The 24,603-nt window shown below is 32.8% G+C and overlaps 1 protein-coding gene across 1 annotated transcript in view; it reads left to right on the top strand.

Annotated features, from left to right (window-relative positions):
* Positions 1–23,944, top strand: part of LOC107442805 (salivary peroxidase/catechol oxidase) — a 51,461-nt gene extending 27,517 nt beyond the window's left edge. The window contains exons 7-14 of the mRNA XM_087163461.1: positions 1,894–1,998; positions 3,616–3,723; positions 7,620–7,755; positions 16,521–16,874; positions 18,683–18,871; positions 21,063–21,232; positions 23,137–23,239; positions 23,876–23,944. Coding sequence (XP_087019587.1) covers positions 1,894–1,998; positions 3,616–3,723; positions 7,620–7,755; positions 16,521–16,874; positions 18,683–18,871; positions 21,063–21,232; positions 23,137–23,239; positions 23,876–23,942 — 1,232 coding nt within the window. The 3' untranslated portion in view covers positions 23,943–23,944. The remainder of the gene's footprint in view (positions 1–1,893; positions 1,999–3,615; positions 3,724–7,619; positions 7,756–16,520; positions 16,875–18,682; positions 18,872–21,062; positions 21,233–23,136; positions 23,240–23,875) is intronic.
* The last annotated feature ends 659 nt before the right edge of the window (positions 23,945–24,603 follow it).

Raw genomic sequence — 24,603 nt, 5'->3', positions numbered from 1 at the left:
TTATTTACCGTTTTTATAATTATTTTCCGGAGCAATTGGCATACCGTTTTTTTAATTATTATCCGGAGCAATTGGCATCTCTGAATATATCCTTTTTCCATGGAACAAAAACGCAGTATATCAAAATTGTCCAACAAAAGAAAAGACAATGTTCTAAAGTGGGTTCTTTTTTTACATAAAATTTTTTTTTGGGGGGGGGGCTGGTTTTTTTTCAAAAAATCTGTGTGTTAAAGGGTTAAATAAAAGCTAAAGATTTCAGAAATTTTGCGATTTTTTTCAAACGTTATCCCCATAAGAGAGTTGAAGATTAATTTTCGTTTTATATGAAGTTTTGAATAATTTTCATGGTGTGGAAAATAACCTGAAATCAAATTTACAAAACAAAGAATTATACACTGAAATATAAACTTAGCTACCACTACAGGAAATTTTTCCAAAAAGCATAGAAAGTTGGCCGTCCTGAACTATCATTGACTATTATTGGTGAACCAGTATCATTGTAATAATGGGTATCTAATTACATACTGATGTAGGTATCTAATGTAGTTATAGAGGTAATAAGTTTTTTTTTCAGGCCAAATTGTGCATGGGCCGCCTATAATTCCTAGGCTATCAGGACTTCAATCCGAAACTGAGAGTAAAACCCTACTCCTTCTAAAGAAGAATTTAACGCCAAAACCTCTGAACGTTAGAAAAACGGTAGTTAATGGGATTTTAAAAAAAGAGCCGTTTATATCTAAGGATGATTGTTTCAATTGTCTTTAAATACCTTTTCATTTTGGTAGACGAAAAAATTGTCAAACTATTATTGACGTACTACTTTTCCTTGTAATAATTTATATCTAATAATCATAATATATTGATGTAGGTATCTAATGTAATTACTGAGGTGATAGATTTTTACCGTCCCTCAACTAGGTCAACTAGATGTAGAATTCTTATTTTAACTATTTTGCTCGTTAAATAATAAAAATTCGCTGGAAACGTTAAGTGCAGAAAATGCAAAAAAATTGTTCTTTAGGGGAAGGAACATACATCACATTAGTCTTGCATAATAGGGTTCCCACAAAATGTGATATAGAGAAAAAGACATTTAATACATTTGCGACCATCACTGTGTGCTATTTTGTAAAGAAAGTATAATTCTAAATTTTGCACCAACCACAAGGATTCATTTTGATTTCGATTGAAATGAATCAAACAGTCCTTAAGACTCTAAAATTATATTAGTAGAAACTTTAAGAAAATACAGTTTCTCTAGCACTCAATTACAGCTCAGACACCAGCTTAGCAGACAGGCTTTACAACTTTTGACGGATCAATGAATTCAAAAGAGACTCGCAAATAGAAAAATTATTGCAGCTATGAACAGACTAATACTCTATTACTACTTTACTGACTTACCCCTATTTATAAAAGTTTGGCGAGGAAAACCCGGAATTTTTTACATGATTCTAGACGATTCTCGTATAACTACGTAAATACTCAGCCCTGTTAAATACTAGTCATGTTCCTTCAATACTCGAATTTTCCCGAACTATCAGTTTGTCGCCAAAATGGTAGAAAAGTATCGCCAAATCACCAAGATTAAAGCTAAGTATCCAAAAGTGTCGCCAAACCGAGTTTTCCACAAGAAATTCGTAGGCTTTATTCTCACCCTAAATTAGGTTAGAATTCTGAGACTTTCTTTCAAATTTTCTAATTAAACTGTTTATTAAGGGTCTGCCTGCGAAATTTAGCTACATAACACGAGAATATTTTCGAAATTTTGCATATTTTTGCAAATTCGTAGCAATATTTTAGTGGTATAATAAAAATGGAAATTACTACCAACCGAAGTAAATTAATCACATCGGTAACTCTTGATATTGAATTTATAATTGAACTTCACAGATAAAAGGCAGCAGATGAATAAAAAGACTGCCTTCCTGGATGTTTCTCTTATCTACGGAAGTAATGATAAAGAAGCTCAACAAATGAGAGCAAACGATTCCTCGGGTAAGTATGATGTTTAAATAGTTAAGACTTTTTTTAACAAATAAAAAAATATTCAGGGGTTGAATATACACTGGAAAAACTAGACGCAGAAAACTGTTTCATTAATACATTAATATTCAGCTTCTCAATATAACAATTCAACTACTATCATAAATTACGATCATTGAGAAATAGTTCGATATCGTGGTGTTCGTGGACTTATATAAACAGGAATTGCGGATTGCCAGAACTTCGACAATGCTGTTAATAAATTAATGTCCTGAAAGATAGAAATTCAGTATGTTTCGGTTCCCGAACACGGATCCCACTGTGAATTTATGAATTTATCGCAAAGACACGATTCCCTAGCTGCGGGTAAGTGACAACTTTGATCAGTCTGCGTACGGGCCGAGGATGCGCGGTATAGTTGTTTGTTAAGCTGTTCTATCCTAAAGTGCTAGACTTCAAGCGCAATTTCATAATTACAATTGTACAATTACGCATAAATACAATTGCATAATTGTTCAAATGTTTGCTTATCGAAAGGTTTCAGAAATCTAACTGATGTCACAGTTTGATTCCAGAAAGCAAACAAATAGGTAACAGCAAGCATGTATCATAAACAGGGGCAACCATATTAAAACAAAGCATAGAGAACTTTAAGAAAGTTAAATACTTGTAACTCTTCTTCGCTTCACTTTTTTCTCTAACTACAATGTTGTCAGGCTCTTTCCGAGAAAATGTACTCATTTCTTTTCAACTTCATTTTGCTTCTTTCTCCACCTTAAGAACCATCAATATTCCATCATTTTTTATAAAAATTTTATTCATCCACTTTGTTTTGCTGAGTTAATCTTTCACTTGTCGTTATCATAAATATTTAATGTCTTAGTTGAATGAAAAGAAACCTCCATGCCGAGTTGACAAATGGTTACAGTTAATATAGATTTGTTGTGTAGGGCAGATATAATCTGCCACATTATTAGAGACATTTATCAATAGATTTCCACTCCTCATGGCATTCACGTATTATTTTTATAACCGTCGATGAACTGCCTACCCGGCTTTTGGGTTTACAACTACTAATGTTCAACTGCGTAGCCTTGCAATTTTGAACCCAATGCAGTAGACAAGAGAACTCCTCGATCAAGTTTTGGAAAAAATTAGTCTTCGTGGAGGAATTTTTGTTGGAACTAATCCGCATTTTGGTTACATGAAGTGGAAAACCACGGAAACCTCACGCAGTCAACCTGACGGGCAAGGGTACCCTAATCCCTGATCCGTCTACCACTGAGGATGTTTTACGTCAGCACTTTAGTCGATGCGAGCCGGGTGTGAAATTCGTATCGACCAGCTACAGCTGAGATTCGAACCTGGCTCACCTCATTCAAAGGCGAACGCTCTATCCCCTGAGCCACCACGGCTCTACTCACATATTATGAAGTAAAAACACCCTTTTTATTTCTTTAAGACTTGCGCACGTGAGCGTAAGATTTCAACATCACAGAAACACCATAGCGAAAGCGCCACCATATGCCTTCAGATTGACACAAAAACACACAGACAATTTATTATTTCATCTTTAGTATGTAGATTTTATTATTTCTTGTAATAATCTATACATTCAATGTTCTGCAGGTCGCCTAAATACTCGTCAAACTCCTTTCGGAGAAATACTGCCACGTGCTTCCAGCAACAAAACCCTGTTTTGTCCTGTCAATGAAATTGAGAAATGTTTCTTATCAGGTATGTAGAGAATATTCATTTTTAACACAGCTACCAACATTTACACTTGTAAATCTCAATTTTATAGAACCAAATATATTCCATGTAATAAATGGAACCAAAACCTATTGTAAGGTACCACCAGTTAGTCCTTCATTATTAGATTAAATTTACCTTTTTGTCATCCAAATGTACGGATACAGTCTTGTGTGCTCATTGCAAAGACGACTTATAAGCTCTTATCAAATTAAAGAACAGGTATCACAGTTTAAAGAAAGATATCACAAAGATACATGTAAGGCTACGTTAAATAAATATACATTAAAGATACCTCCTATGAAGCTTTGCCATAATCTGGTTGTCGGTTTTATCGCATCCGTAGCCCAAAAATTTCTTCTCCTGCTTGTTGCAATTAAATCTGGTTGTGGAAAAAGCACAATTAGAAACATTCCTCTGAATTCAAAAATTTTTTATCCTTCGGTAGTAGTTGGAAAGCCTCTCCTTTTCTAATCAGAGCAGAGGGTGAATTAAATCCATTAAGTAGGAACAGCCAGAAATCTTATTTTAATTCCACCTCACAAGGCACTGTATGTGCTGTGCGTAAAATGGAAAACAGACCACCCTAAATAAATTTTGATCTTATCATCGAATCCTCACGTTCTAGTACTCAATATTAATCGTTCGATGGGGTGACTTCAAATATCCTAATTATTTAAGGAAGATACTTTAAGTAACGAAATCAGACACGAAAAACTTACTTTCTCTGAATAAACGTACTTTTTTTTTAAGGATTCAGATTTCAGACCCCCAAACTATAGGGGGTAGCCACAATCTGGGAAATGTGGTCTCAATTGTTTAGTCAAGAGAGCGATCCAAAGTTTGGACCCCTTAATGTTAATTTTAATTTTTACTTATTTCGCTACATCTCAAGAACTTTTCAAGCGAATCCAAAACATTTTGCGACGTAATTATAAAATTCGCTTATCCAAAGATAATTCTATGAAAAATAACTTTCGGTAAATAATATTTATTACTTTTTATAACTTTATTTAATAATGGTCGGGAAAATATTGAATTGTAAGGCATAAAATTTTTAGCATAATTTTAAAAAGTAATATTTTGCATGGCAAAATACAAGATTCATACAAAATCGAATAGTTCCTGAAAAATTGAATTTCAAAAAAGTCGGATATTCGAAATTCGATTTTTCAGGAACTATTTAACTGATTTTGCTCAAATTTTGTATTTTGCCATGTAAAACCATGTTCTTGAAAATGATGCAAAAAAATCTATACCTTAAAATTTAAAATGGTTTTGACCATTTTTTTGGAATAATGAAAATTAATAAATAATTACTTAAAGTTACTTTTTGCATGGACCTATCTTAGGATAAACGAATTTTAGAATTGTTGGCAAAACTTTATAAATTCGAAAAAGTTCTCGAGATATAGTGACCTATGCCAGGGGTGGCGAACCTTTATGCACCAACGTGCCATTTTTTCAAAAAATTATTTAATGAAGTCATAGACGTGCCGTCAAATAATTTTGACTTCCTGATTATTGGGAAAATAATACGTATTACTAAATACTATCAGCTCAAATCTCTTTATTCACTATGAAAAAAGAATATATTTTGCAATGTCTCAGTTATACGCGCAATTCAACTTAAAGTAACATGACTCCTGTTGTTACAGATTAGATGACAAACAACTTACATTAAGGTTGTAAGATGTTAGTTTAAGCAGGACTGTTAATTTTTTTTGCTAGTTATTTATTGTTAGCTTGCTTTTTATGGTTATTGTTTATTTGACATTAATTGTTAATTTTTTGTTAATAATTGTTTTTTTGTGAATTATAATTTTATTTGTTAATATGCTTCATAGTGAACTTTGTGATTGGTGGCGTGCCCAGAATATTGTGTCACGTGCCACAAATGGCACGCGTGCCATTGGTTCGCCATCCCTGACCTATGCAAAATGTAAAATTAACATTAAGGGGTCCAAACTTTGGACCGCTCTCCTGATCAAATTATTGGGACCATGATTCCCAGATTGCAAGAACCCCTATATTCGTCAAAAAAGTATGCTTTTTGAGAAAGTATGTTTTTGTGCCTGATTTCGTAACTTATCGTCTGCACTTTTCAATTAGCTTATTTTAAGTCACATCCCTCCCCGATTCAGTCCTAGAACATGAAGGTCCAATCATTTGATCAAAAGGTAATCAGGGTGATTCGTTTTCTTTCCTTCTTTTTTTCGCACTGTACATGTCAAACAAGTTCATTTTGTACACAAAACCCTTATAACTTCTGAACTATTAACATTATCGTTTTGAGTTCGTTTTTTGTTTTCGTTTCATAGAAAATTACATAAAAAACAATACATAATTTGTTTAAATATCAGCATTTAAATTTAACTCTCTTTTTCACACCTTTAACCTCCCCTTATTAATATCCCTCACAGGATTCCGTACAGTTTTCATCTCCCGCCACTCAACGCCCCCCAAAAACGAATTCCAACAGGTCCCGGATTGTCATTTCGATATCTACCTCAAGCACTAAATTTACTTATAGGAGAGATTCTTTTAACCCCTTGGGGACGGGTGATTCAGAAAAGCATTCGTACAAAATCAGAATCAAGTTGCAATTAAATTAAAAACGGTAACTTAAATGTAGTCGTTACTAATTTGACAGACTTACTTTGCTTTTATTTTAATTATTGTTAGTTTAATCATATGTATAATCAATGTTAATTCAAAGTATAACTAAATAGTTTTATTTTGAACAAAGTAATGGTGAATTAAATAAATCAAAAAATTATAACTCCGCCTACAAATAAACTGCTAAAGAAATACTTTGATTACCAGTTTTATCTTCTTACCCTGATTGATGCGGTTTTTTGCTGTCACGTATTTGTGACAGTCGGCGCGAAAGGGTTAATCCTGAAATCATAAAATAGGGAAGTGTGATCATTTAATTTTTTGTCCAGAAAAGTAAATTAGCTGTTACTGCCACTTATTTTTATTCAATTATAGCCACTTTTAACTTTAAAAATATCTTACAAATAAGTAGATATTTCTAACTGCTAATAAGTAGTATTATGAGTAACAACTATCTTTTTAGGACAGCAAATAAGTTGGGAAGTAAAATATTTTTAATACAAGATTCCGCATAAATTGCTGGTTTATTATTTTTGTTTAACATGAATACAGAGCTGTCAGCTTTTCTATGCCTTTTGAAAAAAAGTTATTTTAGTGGTAGCTATGTTTATGTTTAAAGGTATTGTGTTTTTTTTTTTTTTTTTCATTTGAACACACTTTCCACAACACTGCAGATAAATGATTTGAAAGTTCATACGCAGCGCCACTTTGTTCCAGTTGTTTCTTAGTGAGGCTTTTAAAATGTTGTCAGAATTGCTTGAAATTCCTAAAGCTTTGAATTTCAAATGTGCACTAAATATTTTTCAAAAAGCGTAGTAGTTTGCAGGCCTGTGTATACATAAAATATCTGAGAATAAAAAAAATTTATGTTTATTTTTTAAGTAAAGACGAAACAAAAAAAAATTTCCTTTGCCACGATAAAACTTTCCTGTTCCAAGTTGGCTCATGTTCCTATTTCCGTTTCTAATATAGCCTATTTAAGTACCGATATTTTAAAAATATCTCTAAAAAAGTAGAGAAAAACATTATTTTACACGAATTTTGCGAAAACTTGTGTGTTCATTACTACGATGACTTATAAGCCCTTATCAAGTAGAACAGATATCACAAATTAGAGGTCACAAGATACACCCAAGAGTTACAGCGAGATGGTACGAAAAATCACTTCTGCAGATAGACAGTAATTCATTGTTTCCCTAGATTCGAAAACTATGTAAACTTTTCAGTTTAAAATTAATCTTCTCTTGTTGTTCGTTAAATAGGTGACGAACGAGTGAACCAGCATACAATGGTAATCTGTGTGCAGACTCTATTGGTCCGTTTACACAATACTATACATGACAAGTTGTTTGTCTTGAATCCTCATTGGGATAATGAAACACTCTATCAGGAAACCAGGTAAACATAAAACACTTGTGTTAACACTCTTTTCAGCCCATGAAACTGTTGTTGTAGTCAAGAAAATGAAGGCTGTAATAAATAAAGTGCAAATTAAATGAAACGATATAGTACTTCCAGAGGATATAGTGTACAGAGCCATCACCTCCTACATCAAAAAGCCTCCACACGGTCTTTTATAAGTAGTCCGCGCAGATTGCTTAAAAAGTGAACCAGTTGTGCGCGTGAACCCAAAACCTTTTATAAAAGTAATTAAGAGAAATGTATCATATATATTTGAGAATTGAATCTGTAGTGGTTGACAAGTGACTAAGGCAAGCCAATAATATTCATAAATAAAACAAATTTTTAATCATATATTTGCTACCACTTTCTTATTTTAACTAAATTTTGTATTAAATGACTCGTTCGGAAAGTGGATATCCTTCACAATGGTCTGATCGGACTACCTATAAAAAACCGTGTAGAGGCTTTCAGTTATAGAAGCTTTTATGAAGCGTTGACAGAGCACAAGGGATAGTCACAGTCCTTAAGTTTGCTATGTAGGAATTAATGGGTTAAAATACAAGTCATTTGGATAATTGAAGTGAAGGTATCGATTCAATTGCGACCCCACCAGGAGGTTCATAACAGGGGAAGCGCCTCTAATGGCGTATCCAGCGATGCCAACTTGTTCCTCTTTGTAAGACGATAGTTTCTAGTAGCAACTAAACTAAAGTTATTTTTAATTTAATATTTTAGGCTTAAAGTAATTTTTCAAGCGCTAAATATCAAGAATTCAAATTATCATATGAAATGCACCTTTATTGCTGGTATCTTGTGGCAACAGTAGTAAAAAGCAAGCGTAATTATCCTTACTCTACAAGTTTTTCTATTTATATCGCTACCAATTTATTAAAACTTTTGCAGATAGCGGAGCAGTTGGCATCACTGCGTATCGTTTATGAATTGCTATTCAATTTCCAGTCCTTATGATGTTCTTTACCTCCCCATAAGTTTGTAAACGTTTTCAAAACAAAAAACAAATTTTAAAAGCTTGTTTCATAATAACTGAGACGAATGGGGAAAATGAAGCCTAAGCTATTAGTTTAAAATACACACTATAACAAAAAAATCGCCACACCAAGAAGGAGTTGTCCGATTGAAACGAAAATTGGTGGATAGAAAGACAATGTACAGAATAGTAAATGATTAAAATTTCAGAACAATTGAATAATTTAATGCAGAGTTACAGTAACAAGTTCAATAAGGTGTTGACCCACCTCTAGCCTGGATACAAACTGCCACACGGCGTGGCATAGACCGATAAAGCTCCCGGATGGTCTCCTGTGGTATTTCCTGCCAAATTCGATCCAGTTGTCGAACGAGGTCATCATTCCGTGCCAGATGCAATCGCCTTCCTATCGTATCCCAGACATGCTCGATGGTAGAGAGATCTGGTGATCTGGCAGGCGAAGGAAGAGTTTGACAAGCTTGCAGACAGTTCATAGCAACACGTGCCGTATGTGGTCTGGCATTGCCCTGCTGAAAAACCAGCCCAGGGTGCTGCAAAAGGAACGATAGGAAAGCAGGTCTTAGGATGTCGTCGACGTACCGCTGTGCAGTAAGTGTACCTCTAATGACGACCAAAGGGGTCCAGCTGTCAAAGGAAATGGCACCCCAGATCATAAAGCCTTGTTGAGGGCCGGTGAGGCGTGCAATAGTGAAGGCAGGATCCCCCCCTCTGCCCTGTGCGTCTCCAAGCACGTCTTCGATGATCGTCGGGACACAGTTGGAAGCGGGATTCGTCGCTAAAGACTATACGTCCCCAGTCGGCATCATTCCAGTCATATCTGTTCAAAACATTCATGCATACGAAATTTCAAAGCAATCGGATAATTGCTTCTTGGTGCGTCGATTTTTTTGTTATAGAGTGTAGCTCCAACACCAGAGTTAGTTTATTTTTGTTTTAAAAAGATTAATCTAAAGTATTCATTCCTCCAAAATCTGATTATGTTTACATTTATGGACGTTAAGTTTTTTTTTTTCAATTCCTTTGTTTTGCTTTTAGGAAAATCGCGGTTGATCTAAAACCTGAATTTACAAATCTTTTCTTTCTTTTTTTAATTACGAAAGTAAGCAGGCTTTGCTCTAAAAGTTATGAAAGTACGTTCATAGCCTTAGAATCTTCTCTTTTTTTTAAAATTTTTTCTCAATAAAATGAAAAATAATGTTTGCCTTTAAGAAACAGGAACATGTAGTAACAAGTTAGCTTGTTTCTAAATGATCCTTAGCATGTTTTTTTGACAAAAGGATCTAAGTCGCTGCTCTAAAATTTACGAATGTACAGTCCGCAAAAAAAAAAAAAGATATCACCCTGAATAACTTTTGTTCTAATGATCGGATTTTCACGAACTAAAAGTCAATCTTAATGGTTCCTGGGGGTGACCTCAAATATGCTAATTAATTAGTGCTAACTATTAATTAAGTTACAAAATCAGACACAAAAACGTACTTTCTCTGAATAAACATATATTTTTTCTTACATATTTGGATTCTTAACCTTCAAAATATAGGGGGTAGCCGCAATCTGGGAAATATGGTCCCCATAGTTTGGCCAGGAGAGCGATCCAAAGTTCGTACCCCTTAATGTTAATTTCACTTTTTACGTTTTTAGTCATATTTTAAAAACTAATAAAGCAATTAGAAGAAAATTTCACCCAGTCATAAAACTCATTTACCCAATGATAATTTCACGAAAAAAATAATTTTTAATAATTGTTAATTATATTTTATTATTTAATTAAATTAAGGATGAAAAATTTTTGAATTATAAGGTATGAATTTTTTTATACCATATTAATCTGCATATTTTTCAATTGAAAAATCTAAAGTTTCAACTGTTTTTATTTATTAGAAGCTGAGAAAAATTAAAATGAATTATTTTTAAAAAAATAATTTGGCGACAATGAAGAAATGATTAAATGGGGCGATTAATATTAAAATGTGATAAACTTGCGAGGAACTTGACTTCGCGCGCTTAGCATAAAATTTCATTCATATTTTTTTCGCTAATAATCGTTTGCTTATCTTTTCATTTTTATTTTCTTAAGCTATAAAATACGATGTTTCTTTTTTAGTCGTCTAAAATTCTATTTGCAATTTAGTAGAGAAATTTGAATAAAACATTTTATTGAATAAATCACATTTTATTCAGAGAATGTGGAGTTTTATAAAAGCATGCTCCTGATAGAATATGATTATACAACAGATTGTGATTCTTAAATGTGATTATTTTTTATTTTTTAGTTTTTTTTCTCAATAACTGATAAAATTTCAATAATATACATACGAATGAATAAATTTGGAATAAAATATTCTTCAATTTCTTGAATATATATTTTATAAATATTAATAAAAATACGTAGTCAACATTTGTAAGCAAACTCTCACAACATCGCAAATTTCTCAAAATCTTATAGGGTAAACTAACCAGTGAAGGAATACTTAAGCTTAGCTTGTCTTTAAAAAAAAATCATAAAAATTTCAAAATTTGTAATTTTAGCTAAATGACGTATCTGTTATTAAATGCATGTCGACATATTTGTTATTAAATGCAAATTATGTAAAAAAAATTTAGATAACTTACATAATATTGTTTTAAGCTTTTGTTGGTTTAAATAATAAGTAGTAAGATAACCAAGTGAAGGAACAGTTCTTAAATTGAATAAACACTAAATTTTCCAGTGAATGAACACTTAATTTTGAGAATGTTTGATGCTCGTTAGGAATCCTTAGGCCACACAGATATCTGTCGCCCTGTAGATGCCTGAATTGACGGATGTTAACACAGGCGGGCATTAGGAAAAAAAAATCTTTTAAGTTTTCGTGCCCCCATTTCAGTACTGTATCGAAACATGTGGATGCTATTTGCTAATCATCTTTATCCAAAGAAAACCATGTAACTTAAATATCTAGCAAAATGAAGCAATTTTTTAAACAATGAATCATACAATATGCAGCATATTATTTCAATATCTTATTCTTAAACATAACATATTTCTATGTTTTTAAAATGCCACAAAACATTCAGCAATTCAATGAGTTATAGAAAAAAGAAATATCGTAAATTATAGAAAACCTTGTGAATGTGCATTAGAATTACTATACAATCTACATTTTATTTTTCAAGCACTTTTTTTTTCTTCAAACTTTCATGCCTAGAAGACTCGATTAAAGCTGTAAAAATCATTATCCCTAAACTTTTGTATATAGCTATTATAAGTTATGTTAATATGATTTTAGTATGAAATCCTCGAATAAACATAGCAAAAATAGCATAATCTAAATAATACCAGATAAAAAAAATCAAGTATTTAAATTCTAAAAACTTATAAATCGATTCAAATTTTCTTTTCAAAGGAGATTAAAATAATTTTTTTTTTTGCTTTTTGGACATAAATGAACTTAAAAATTGTCTATTGCCTAGAAACTTCGAGATGTTTTCTATTAACTATTAATTAAACCTCTCAGAGCAATCACAAAACATTATTTCAATTTTTTTACAGTCAGAAATTGGTTGCCTAGCAACTTAGTAAAATTAAGCGTTTCTCTTTTGAATCAGTCAATGGGTTATCTTAAAATATTTATTTGCGCAGGCGACTTTTTTTGGCGGTTTTCTGGACTATCGCCAAATATATAAACCTTTATTGCAACCCAATTTACGACCGAATTGTTTTAAAAATCTGTCTACCAACCCCCCTAATTCAAGTGTCTAGATTCCAAATATGTAAAAAAAAATATATGTTTATTCAGAGAAAGTACGTCTTTGTGTCTGATTTCGTAACTTAATTAATAGTTAGCACTAATTAATTAGCATATTTGAGGTCACCCCCAGGAACCATTAAGATTGACATTTAGTTTGTGAAAATCGGATCATTAGAACGAAAGTTATCCAGGGTGATATCTTTTTTTTTTTGCGGACTGTACGTTGATAGCTTTAGGATTTTATTATTTAATTTTTTTCGATAAAATGAAGAATAATGTTTGCCTAAAAATCTTAAATTTTATGTTTGAGAGTTTAAAAACTGTTGTACATTATTGCACAACAGGAGAACAGAAGTTATTCTAAAACTTATAGCTCTATCTTAATGGTTCTATATCTTTATAGCTCTAAACAAAGTTTAGATTCTTTTTAATCAACAATACATTAGTTGTTTGTAGAAATCTATATATATAAAAGTGAATGTGTGTCTGTCTGTCCTCTATAGACTCCTAAACCAACCGATAGAAAGCTATGAAACTTGGCATACAGATAGTTCAAAGCACGAGGAAGGTTTCTGTCGATATTAGAATATTCTGCGAAAAGCCGTTCCAGCGGTATCAGCGAAAATCGAAATGGAATTTTCTGATTGGTTAAAAGCTAGCCATTGTTTTAAATTTTGCTATAAACGATTCAGTTTTCAAATATCTTGAAGATAACAACAGTGATATTTTTTATCTTATAACTCTATTCATTTAGAAAAGTAAATTGCATATACTTCAATTTTTAATTCCTGCGTTTCGTTATGTCAGGTGAGCACAAGCAAGTAAAATCAATGAAAATAGATTTCTTAATTATTGGTCGTATCACGGATTCAGTTTAATAAATATAAAGACAAAAGCAAATTTCATTCAAATTGCACGTTTTCAAAAATATTTATATTTAGTATGTAATTTTAGGGTAGCACAATTAAATATAATTTTCGAAGATTTCCTTGCTGTGACAGTCGTCATTTGAAAACTATTAGTTTGTTTATTAATGCAAAGTTTTCAAATTCATCCATTTTATTTCTTTCATTTAAAAAATAGATTTTTGTTTTAAATTTTATGATTTTCATATTTCTTATTCATCGCATTTTTATTGCTCTTTTTATTATTTAAAATATATATGTGATATTTCGGTTTAGCAAATTTGTGACCACTGTCAACTTTTACATTTCTTTTTGTTTGTCAGAAAGAATATTTGCAAAAATATGCCGCCTAAGCAAATCGCGTTTAGTCGATCGACATCTCAAGCGCGCAAAAAGAGAACTACCCGTGTTTCAGAAATATCGGAGCAACGGGAAAAAAGACTTGAAACTAATCGAGAACAGAATGCTTTAGCCCTCTCCTTACAAACGTCTGAGCAACAGGAAAGAAGACTGTCAACAAATCAACTACGCACTACGCAAGCCCGATCGTCGGAAACATCACAGCAACGGGAAGCAAGAATAAATACCGATCGAGAACGCATTTCGCTATTCAGACGCTGCCAATACTCTGATTTGAATCTCAGTGCATTTCACTATGATCCGACAACAAACTATAGTCTTCCCCCAAGTGTCATCATCGGAGAAATAGATCAATTATGTGTGTTTTGTAATGCTCTCAAATTTAAAAGTGAAACAGCTTGAACTTGCTGTTCTAGAGGCATACTGAAACTACAAGATTTTACGTCGCCTGCCGAGCCATTATCAACCTTCTTATCAGGTCAAACAAACCAATCGAAACATTTTTTGACGAATATACGCCGGTACAATTCGTGTTTCTAAATGACTTCATTCGGTGCTACACGTATCGTGAACGAGAATTACATGCCAATAATCAAAGTGCAAGGCCAAATTTATCATCGTGTAGGATCACTTCTTCCATTGCCTGGCGCAGATCATAAATTTCTACAGATTTATTTCATGGATAACACAAATGATCAAGACAATCAACGCTGTCAGGTAAACAATGGCACTAAACGAGAAATTGTTACCGCATTACAAAAATTTTTCGATCAACATAATCAGTTAATTAGGCTGTTCAGAATTGCCCTTGACTAAATGCCATCCGATATTTACAAAGTTGTTATTAGAGCTGAAAAAACACCTGTAGGCCACCACAAAGGAAAATACAATGCGCCAACATTGGATGAAGTGACTATTGTTATAGTTGGCGAAGAATTTACCTCCCGCGATACAGTTCTTCATCGCAGAAATGGTGACGTTCAAAGAGTTCTCAGAAACGTATCGATCCTATGATGCATTGCAATATTCTATTTTATTTTGGCGAGGAGAGGAGGGATATTATTTTAACATAAAATTGAGAAATCCACAAACAGGCGAGAAAACCAATAAGAAAGCAAGAATAATAATGTGCAATGAGTTTTTATGCATATAGATTAAGGATTGCAAAAACGCTGATAATCATTATTTTAAAATGTCGATACTTATTTCATCAATACATTGTCGATATGTATGCGAAAATTGAAACTGAACGCCTACTGTAAATTAAATTAAATCAAATTACGTTCAGAAGAATACATTCATTTACGGGATGCAATAATTAATGATGGTAACGTTAATCCTAATGATGTGGGGAAAATGATTATATTGCCGACTACATTTGCAGGGAGTCCAAGGCACATGTATGAATACTCACAGGATGTAATGACACATGTTCGCGCATATGGGCTCCCAGATTTATTTATTAAATTTACATGCAATTCTGCTTGGGTTGAAATTAAAGAGCTTTTGTTACCAGGACAATCATAATCGGATCATCATGATATTACAGCACGTAAGTTCAAACAAAAATTAAAATCTTTACTTGATTTCATTGTGAAGCGTCATGTTTTTAGAGAGACACGGTGTTGGATGTACTCTATTGAATGGCAAAAAAGAGGATCGCCACAGGCACACATTTTGATTTGGCTTATTGAAAAAATCCCACCATGCCAAACTGATCAGATATCAGCAGAAATTCCTGATGTCGCCATAGATCCAGTCTTATTTCAGATCATTGTCTAAAATATGTTTCATAGTCCGTGTGCATCACCATACATGTCTGTTTGAAAATGCACTAACGATATCCTAGAGAATTAACTGCTGAGACTATCACTGGTTTTTTTCAAAATTAAAAAAATTTGCATTTCAAATCATAATCGCAAATCTCATTTACACACTTAAATTCAAAATTTAAATTCAAACTGAAAGCGTTGCAACGCACGCAGGGTACAGCTAGTGATATATATAATAAAAAATGATGTTTATAATTCTTAAACCTGTTTTGCTTTATAAAATCAACAGGAATATAGTCGTTACTCTAAATCATATCACCCTAATTCAATGCTTCTATATTCTTACGGCTCTAAAGAATTGTTTAGATCTTTTTCAAAAAACTGTTGTTTGTAAGGCAGAGAATCTGTGTTTATAATCCTCAAATTTGGATTTCTACAATCAACGCGAGAATATTGGGAGTTTCTAAAACCGGAGAATGTATGTTTATAACTCTAATATCCGTTATTTTTATTAATCAACGAAAGAGTATTTGTTCTAAAAGCTTGCAATGCATGCTAAAAGCTCGAAAATCTGTTTTTCTTTTCCAACAACTGGATAATAGTCGTAGCTGAGAATACATGTTTATGTCTTTAAAATATTTTTTCCAATGCCCACCTGTGTTATCATCCGTTAATTCAGGCATATACAGGGCGATTTTGTTGACCTCTCTTTCAGGGGCACCATATTAGGTGGGCCAATGTCGCTCACACAGTGAGGACAGATAGTACAGAAAAGGAAAGAACATCCATGCCTTGCCCGGGATTCGAACCCAGAACCCTTCTGACCCAGGAGCAGTTCCCTGCCCCCCACACAGGCCGATCGGCTGTCTTTAAAATATAATTTTTTCGATCAACAAAGGAATATTCTAATGCTTATGTTTATAAAAGATTTTTTTAATCAGCTTTTTTGATCTGAAAGCTTTATTGCTTGCTTTTTCAACAGGAGAATAGTCGTTGCTCTTCAGCAAAATATAGTCTACCAAGAATATCTACCATGGCTAGTAGGACCAGAAAGTATGAAGAAATACAATCTATCGGTGGATGCAGTTTCTTTGTATGATGAAAAAACTAGACCTTTCCTGTTCATTGAGTTCAATACTGCATCCTTTCGGTTGCACAGCATGTTGCCAAAAGCTGTGAGCACACATTATCCGGAGATAAGAATGAGCCTTACATACTCTTACTTCTGTCCAGTTTATAATGGACAGTTGGACGCCTACATCACTGGATCGTGTGAAGCCCCATCTGAAAAGTATGACCGTTTTGTGAAGGTTGATGTCACTGACTACTTGCACAGGTAAAAAATTCCTTTTATAAAAGATGGATTCTTTCTTGTTCCAATGTTCTAAACAGATACAAAAGCAGTTTTCACAGCTCTAACCTTTCTTGTATTTCATATTATTTTAGTATTAATTAATTCCACTTAAAATCCATTAATGTTGAAATAAACTAAGAAATTTCTAGTTTTGCACATTATTGAAGAATGTATGGGGTTTAAGTGTTTGTTTAATGTAGATTTTAACGCTTTCGAAATTAAACAGACTATGCTTAAATGAATCGTAATTTTTGAACGGATTCAAATAATTCGAGAAGCTAGGATTCCAGGATTGATATTAATGTAAAAGCCCGAAGGTTTTAAAGGTAAAACCTAGGATTTATCAGATTGGATAGGTAAAAGTTCTATCCTTTACGGTAAAAATTAGGAATTATCAACTCATTTCGGTAACAGCCAGATGCGAGAGATTCTGTTTTACTGTTGCCAAATTCATTTTTAAGAAACATTGAAATCCCTTATGTGGTTATCGAGAAAATTGTGTCTTAGTTCAGCTTTTTCACATGGAATCACCTTTCGTGAAATGGAATTAAATATTATATTGTTTTCTTTGTCCTTAATTTCATGTAACTTTTTGAAAAATAATTGTAAGACAGTTTCATTGGCACAATCTCAAATCATCTATATTTTTAATTAAATCAATTTATATATTTTCAATTAAAAATTTTAAAGTGTGTTTTAAACTTTTTAAGACACACTGTGTATTATATATACGGTTCTTTTGAGTTAAAAGCCGTTACGATGGTTAAATTTTTTTCGCCAAATCCAACACCAAGCATAATAATCAATCAACAATAATCGTTGTTAATTATTTTTAATAAACAGATTAATAATGGGATGTGAGTGCCATTTTTTGGTTCAACCTGCACTGACGACATTTTTTAAGGCTAAGTGCCACTGCCATGAATACTCTAAATTGTTTTTTTAAGGTTAAGTGCCACGGTCCAGTATACCCGATGATGAATGTTGATATAACTTAAGTGTAACTGATTGGTATACTATACATATACTGGTTGTTTTTTTAGAGTGACATTGCCTTGTATAGGGGATGGGTTACCTTTATGGTCACAAATTTGCTGGCCTAGAGTTGGCGATGTTTTTGTCCCCTATAATGAATCAGTACACAATATATATGAGAATTAAAAATTCAATCATAAATAATTCCTCGTTTTGGTGTCATACCGGAAGGTGTTGGTAACTCTCAGTTTAACCGCATAAGCTATGTAAATGTCCGAAATGAAGTCGTATTAAAAGTATATTTCGGTAAATCCTAAAGCAGTTTTGGTAAATCCTAAAGTTAAAAGTAAAGCCTAGGATTCGCTCGACTTCGGACTTTTACAGTAATATTGTGTAAAATCTAAAAAAAAAAATAATATCTTTTCATTGCAATTAGGAAAACGTTCGTGCCAAAATCAATGTACTTCAGGGTTTATATGGGTTTAAAATTTTTAAAAGTACTTTCGATATTTCAATTTTAAGAAAAAAATTACAAATTTCTTTTATTTCTACGCACTTTAAAATTAAAAAACTAAACTCTGAAGTTCGAAACTAGTTAATTTTTTTTTAAAAAATATTAAGAGTAGTCGAGAATACAGTTTTTTGAAGTGTACCTTTTTTCTGTTTTAAATTTTTAAGGACCATATGAACCTTGTGTTCGTATTAAGATCGTTAATGTAGGAATCATCGTTTTGCATCATCTTTTTTCTTTGTTTTTCTAATGTTTTTAACCGAAAATACTATACTGTCAATTAGAATTTTTTTTCCACTTATAGACCACCCAAAGCATCTTTCGGAGTTGATATCGCTGCTATCAACATCCAAAGAGGGCGAGATCATGGACTCTCAAGCTACACCGACGTGGTTGAGAAGTGCTCAGAGGGGAAAACCAGGATCGAAACATTTTCTGATCTCTTAAACAGAATGTCACAAGATAGTGTCGAGTTTCTGAAGAAAATATACGCGTAAGATTTTTGTTTTTTACCCTCAAATGTGATTGTTGATATAGGGACACTTTAAGCACACTTAAGAAGAAAATACTTATGTCAGTAAAAAACAAAAAGTGACTTTAACAGTTCGCAAATAAAAATCACGCAAGGTTTGATACTACACTGGAGCATCATATTCAGTATTGCTCCATCAATTCTGTTCAGTATTTCTCCATTCATTTGTGTTCAGTAATGCTTCATCACTTCTGTTCAGTATTGCTCCATCACTTGTGTTCAGTAATGCTATTCAGTTCAGTTCAGTATTGCTTCAGTATTACTCATATTGTTTGTTCAGTACTGCAAATGCGGCAAAGAAACAACTCAAGTATTCAATCGTGAAATAAAATTTACGTAATAAGCATATTATCCCAATCAAAGGGGGGGGGATTTAAAACATACTTTTTATAGTCGCAATGTATTTAATTGCTTTCCAAATGTTGTTAAGTTTCAAGAACGACAGATGGGTGGATGGGTACTTTACTTGCATCACACTACAGCTGCACAATGGTCACAGTGGTTGCCCGAGGACCTCACCTGAAGTCGAGCACTTTACGGTAGATCAGTTTAACAAGGACCGGTACCACGTACCTTCGGTCCCTAAGCAGGCTGATCAATGTAGTCACCCATCCGCTTACTGACCGCAGACGATGACGTTTGACTGTTGCTCTCCTGGGAGAAAAAATAACGAAGACATTACGATTGAGTGAAAGAAAAGAAAATTAAGAAAAGTTTCACAATATTTTAATATAGAGAAAATTTGTAAATTTTACGACTGACTTGTGACTAGTTGTGGCATTTTAAGAGTAACCATTTCTTAAATCACGAAGCCTTTTTTTAAAAAAATAGAAAATTTTAAAGATTAAAAGTGTTAATATTGTAAAGCATTTCCTTTGAATCTTTTCTCAAAATATGGTAAACATTGAAACATCTATTTCTAAAATATAAAAACATTTCAAGTAACAAGCACAAAATTAAGTTATCTTCAGAATATTATAGAATATTCAAAATAATTCTATATTTATTAAAAGTAATATTTTAATAAATGCAAATAGGTTGCATTTTCGACGAAAAATATCATTCGTTACCTTATTGCCAGAGTAACCGTTAATTTTGCCGTATATATCTAAATAATTAATTTTTTATATAATTCATTTATATAGTTTGATTATAAAGACAATAATGTTATAAATGAACTTAAAAAACTGAATTGTGCTCGGGACTTTTATCTGTTACTTAAGCGTTACTCCTCGTTTTACTCTTATATACAAAGTAGCATTTCAAAAATCTGAAAGTACTTTTTGCAACTTGTTGCATTAATTAAGAATATTACCTGATTTAAAACTTCATTCGTTTCAAAATTAAGAAATAAGAAACAACAGTCGACATGTTTCGATGTGCTTCAAAAATAGGCACCCATTTTCAAGACTTGCTAGACGTGGTTGAAAAGAAACAAGAATAATTTGAAAGAAAAAAAGCAAAATTGGCGACAAAAAATGGAAAAATAAAGCTAAGGAAAATGGAAAATTAAACTAAAAAAACCACTGCAGCCGAGAGAGAAAAAAAAGGATGATGTTGTAGTTCATTTACGTCGTACTAGGGATGCACAGTGGGCTATTGGCGACAGTCTGGGAAACGTCCCTGAGGATGACCCGAAGACATGCCATCACAATTTTGATCCTCTACAGAGGGGATGGCACCCCCTCTTCGTAGCCCGACGATCTGTACGTGAAAAAAAGGCTGAAAAACAGAAGAAGAAAACCACAGTGGCCGAGACGGACAACTCAGGGTAAAATGTATTTTCACACGCTATGCCGAGAGGTGCCGAAGAACTAATGTCGTTAACAAGAGAATCACCATTCATATGAATAAAACAAGATTCCAGGGCATCAAGATAAGCTGATGTGACTCGATTGGAAGTAATTTTAGCGTAGTCTAAATTGAATTTATGCTCAAGATTCCAACAATGTGCAATTGAAGATTCATAGAATTCTTAATAACAGACATATCTATCGTGTTCCTTAAGTCTGAATTTTAAAGCACGTCTAGTTTTTTCAATGCAGCCAAGTTTGTACTGATTATAGTAGTATTTCTTTAATTAAATTGTTATTTGATTAAGAATGTTTCTCAACTTTTGTATCTATCTCTTTTTTTTTTCTTATTTCATCAGGGACGTAAGGGATATTGATTTATGGGTAGGAATGACAGTGGAGAAACCGATAGAAGGGGGTGTGACAGGCCCTACTGCTACGTGTATATCAGCCATTCAGTTTCATCGTCTAAAATTTGGTGACAGTTTCTTCTATACACATGAAAATGGAAGATATCCTTTCACAAAAGGTAAAGGGAAAAAAATGGAAGTTGTTTTATGCTTTTCCTTTAGAAAACTATGATTATTTTTGTTTAATTATTAATACCCTTTTTAAAAATAATCCTTGAAATTAATCTCACTGAAACAACAAAAAATGTAATATTTATTGTCTGAAATATTCAAGGTATACCAAAATGACAGTCTCAAATTTACATTTTTGAAATCGTACAAAATCTTACACATTGATTTTCACGAACTCTTTAACCTCTTGCCTGCTGTGCCTGATAGCACTTGTTATTTTGGAAAATCAGCTGCACCACCCATAAGCAAAAGCTTGAGAGGGAGAAAAATCGTTTGCAAAGTCTAATCAATCCTTACTGATGAGTTTTCAATTTTTTTTTAATCCGATTAATTTCACTGAAATTTTGGATTTTGTCGTATAAAATAATGTAAATAAATTCGGTGTAAATAATTACCTGCCATACAATTCAAATTTTTCTTTCTGCAATAAGTAAATTAAGTAATAAAAAATAATAAATTATCATAAAATATTATATTTCACATAAAATAGTCTGTGGATGATTTCGTTTTATCTTTGAGGCAAAATATTTTAATATATTTCGTCAGTTTCTGATATAAGGCAAAATACATTTAAAAAAAACTGACTTTAAAAAGTCCAAATAGTTGACTATTTTCTTACCTAAATTATTGGGAACATATTTTTCTGATTTCGACTACCCCCTAAACCCATACTATTCGGGTAAAGAATGCGATTCCTATGTAAAAAAAAATGCGTTTATTCAGAAAAAGTACGTTTATGTGCTGTAAATATCATCTACACAAATTCAGTGACTCATAGAGTTATGCTCTTGAATCAGCGAATCCTAGTACGTGAAAATCCGATCATTGAAATCGAAAAATATTCGGGTGTTCTCTTTTTTTTTGCGCTCTGAAACTTGGCCAAATATATTTATAACAGGCCTTGAAAACCGATTCAGTTCTGAATTGAAGGCTACCAATGTTCAAATCTATAGCCTTGTAATTTTGATTCCTGACTATAACACAAAGGGATGTATTGTATCAAGCTTTGGGAGAAACTAGCCTTCAAGGAGGGCTATTTGAGGGATCTAATCCCCATTCGCCTCACATGCAGAGAAAAACCACCAAACCTCCTACGGTTAGCTCGACAGCAAGGGGACTCTAACCCATGATCAGTCTACCACTGGGGATATTTTACATCAGCATTGTGTTCGGTCAACGCCTCCTATAACTGAAAGCCTCCACACGGTTTCTTATAAGGTAGTCCAATCAGACCACTATGAAGGTAAACCAGTTAACGGAAGAGCCATTTAATAGAAAATCTAAAAGAAAGAAGAAAGTGGTGGAAAATATAAGTCTAAAAATTTGTTTAAATTCTGAATATTATTGGTTTGTCTTATTTACTACCACTACAGATTCAGTTCTCAAATATATATGATAAATTTCTCTCAATTTCTTTTAAAGTAGAATTTGGGTTCATGCGCATAACTGGTTAAAAGAAACCGTGTGGAGGCCTTCTGATTTGGAGGTGATGGGTCATTTCAACCTGCCATCGCTAGGATTCGTACCTGAGCCGTTTCATAGGGCGCTCATTTATCCCTGTCCTCTGAGCCATCACGGCTCTGGCTAAATATATAAAACATGATATTTCAAAGAAGCAGGAGCCAAACTGATGTTACATTGAACTATCGCTATCCTTTTTTTCCATTGGTCAATTTGACTTAAAATAATGTATTATTATTAATTTAAACGACGCACTTGCGAAAAATAATAATACTAATTACTGATAATACTAATTACTGATTTAAATTTCATAAATATAACAAAGAGGGGGCAAAATTTACGGTATATAATTTAATTTCTTAAAGGTAAATTCAATTCAAATATTTTTCAGATCAACTGGAAACTATTAAATCTTTCTCTGTGGCACGCTGGCTTTGTGACACTACAAGATATGATAAAGTTCGTAGATACCCATTTGCTGTACCTGGGAAAAAGTAAGTTAAACAAGCTTACATATATAAACCAGAAAAACTTACATATATTAACTGGAATTTTATTTTTTATATGCATTATTATTTATAAGCTTAAATATTTTCAATTTCTTGTTATTTCATTTTATATTACATAACTATTATTGATCAGCCGACGCAATTCTGAGTTCATAAATGTTAAACTCCGTACCCTTGTATTTTTGAACCCAATCCAAAAGACAATGGAACTCTTGCATCAAATATTGGGAGAAACTTACCTGCGTGGAGGTCTATTTGATTGAGCTAACCAGCATTTGAGTTACATGGGAGGATAACCTCCCATGTTAGCTTGAAGGCAAGGGGACTTTAACACGTGATCCCCCTTCCAATGAGAATATTTTATGTCAGCACTGTAGTGGGTGTTAGGCGTGTACGGATTTTGTGACCAGTCATCGTTGGGATTCGAATCCGATACCTCATTGGGAGGTGAGTGCTCTATCCCAGAAGCCACCACGGCTTTAAATATCTTGTTAGTGAAAGTTATTTTCAACCGTATTTTTGAAATTTAGTACTAGAACTGAAAACTACAAACAATTATCTTGCAAATGTCATTAGTTATAGTTGCTGAGAAACTAATTAATTTGTCTATTCTATTTTCAGTAATCCTGTTACAGCATGTCAAAAAATACAGCCTCTTGACTTATCATTGTGGAGAGAGAAACCATGACTTAGTGAAGCTAGGATTAATGAGATAAATGAAATTAATTCCATGTGTAACGATTTATCTTTGACATTTTTAGTGTTATATGGTACTGTGATTCCCAAATTTTTTTCGACTCCAGAACCCTATACGATCAACATTTTTTCGACGGAAATTCAATTTCATAACTAAAGTATAAAACGACAATTGTAAACGTATTAACCTATAAAAGTCAGCTTTATTTTGATAATATTTAAAGAGGAGGATGGCATTTTTCATCGTTTTATCATTAACTATTTTAAATTAGCTTTTATATCAGACAATTGGTTACTTGCACTGCAAGAAGGAAAAGATCACTGATACTCACACATATGATCTATGACGTCAGCATCGTTATAAGCAAATTGTCGTTTCAAAGTTGAGCTAATTTTTTCCACACAAGTTAAAATGTTAATTAACGAGAAAAAACTGTATTTCAAATAATTTGATGGATGATACGGCACCGTATTTAATTAATTTGAAGTTAATTAAATTAAGTGCCGTTTCACACATCAAATTTGTTGAAATATAGTTCTTTCTCGCCAACGTCTTTTACCTAACTTAGAATTATTATTTGTTTATGTATTTTATTGTAACTGTGTTATATTTTTGTTAACTCCGCCTGTATCTGGCAAACTTTGATGCATAA

This window comes from Parasteatoda tepidariorum, chromosome 5 (genome assembly GCF_982258835.1).
Source record: "Parasteatoda tepidariorum strain Cologne lab strain chromosome 5, Ptep-v5.0, whole genome shotgun sequence".
NCBI lineage: Eukaryota > Metazoa > Arthropoda > Arachnida > Araneae > Theridiidae > Parasteatoda > Parasteatoda tepidariorum.
The sequence above is the reverse complement of the archived record's forward strand: the minus strand, read 5'-3'. Positions and strand labels throughout refer to the sequence as shown.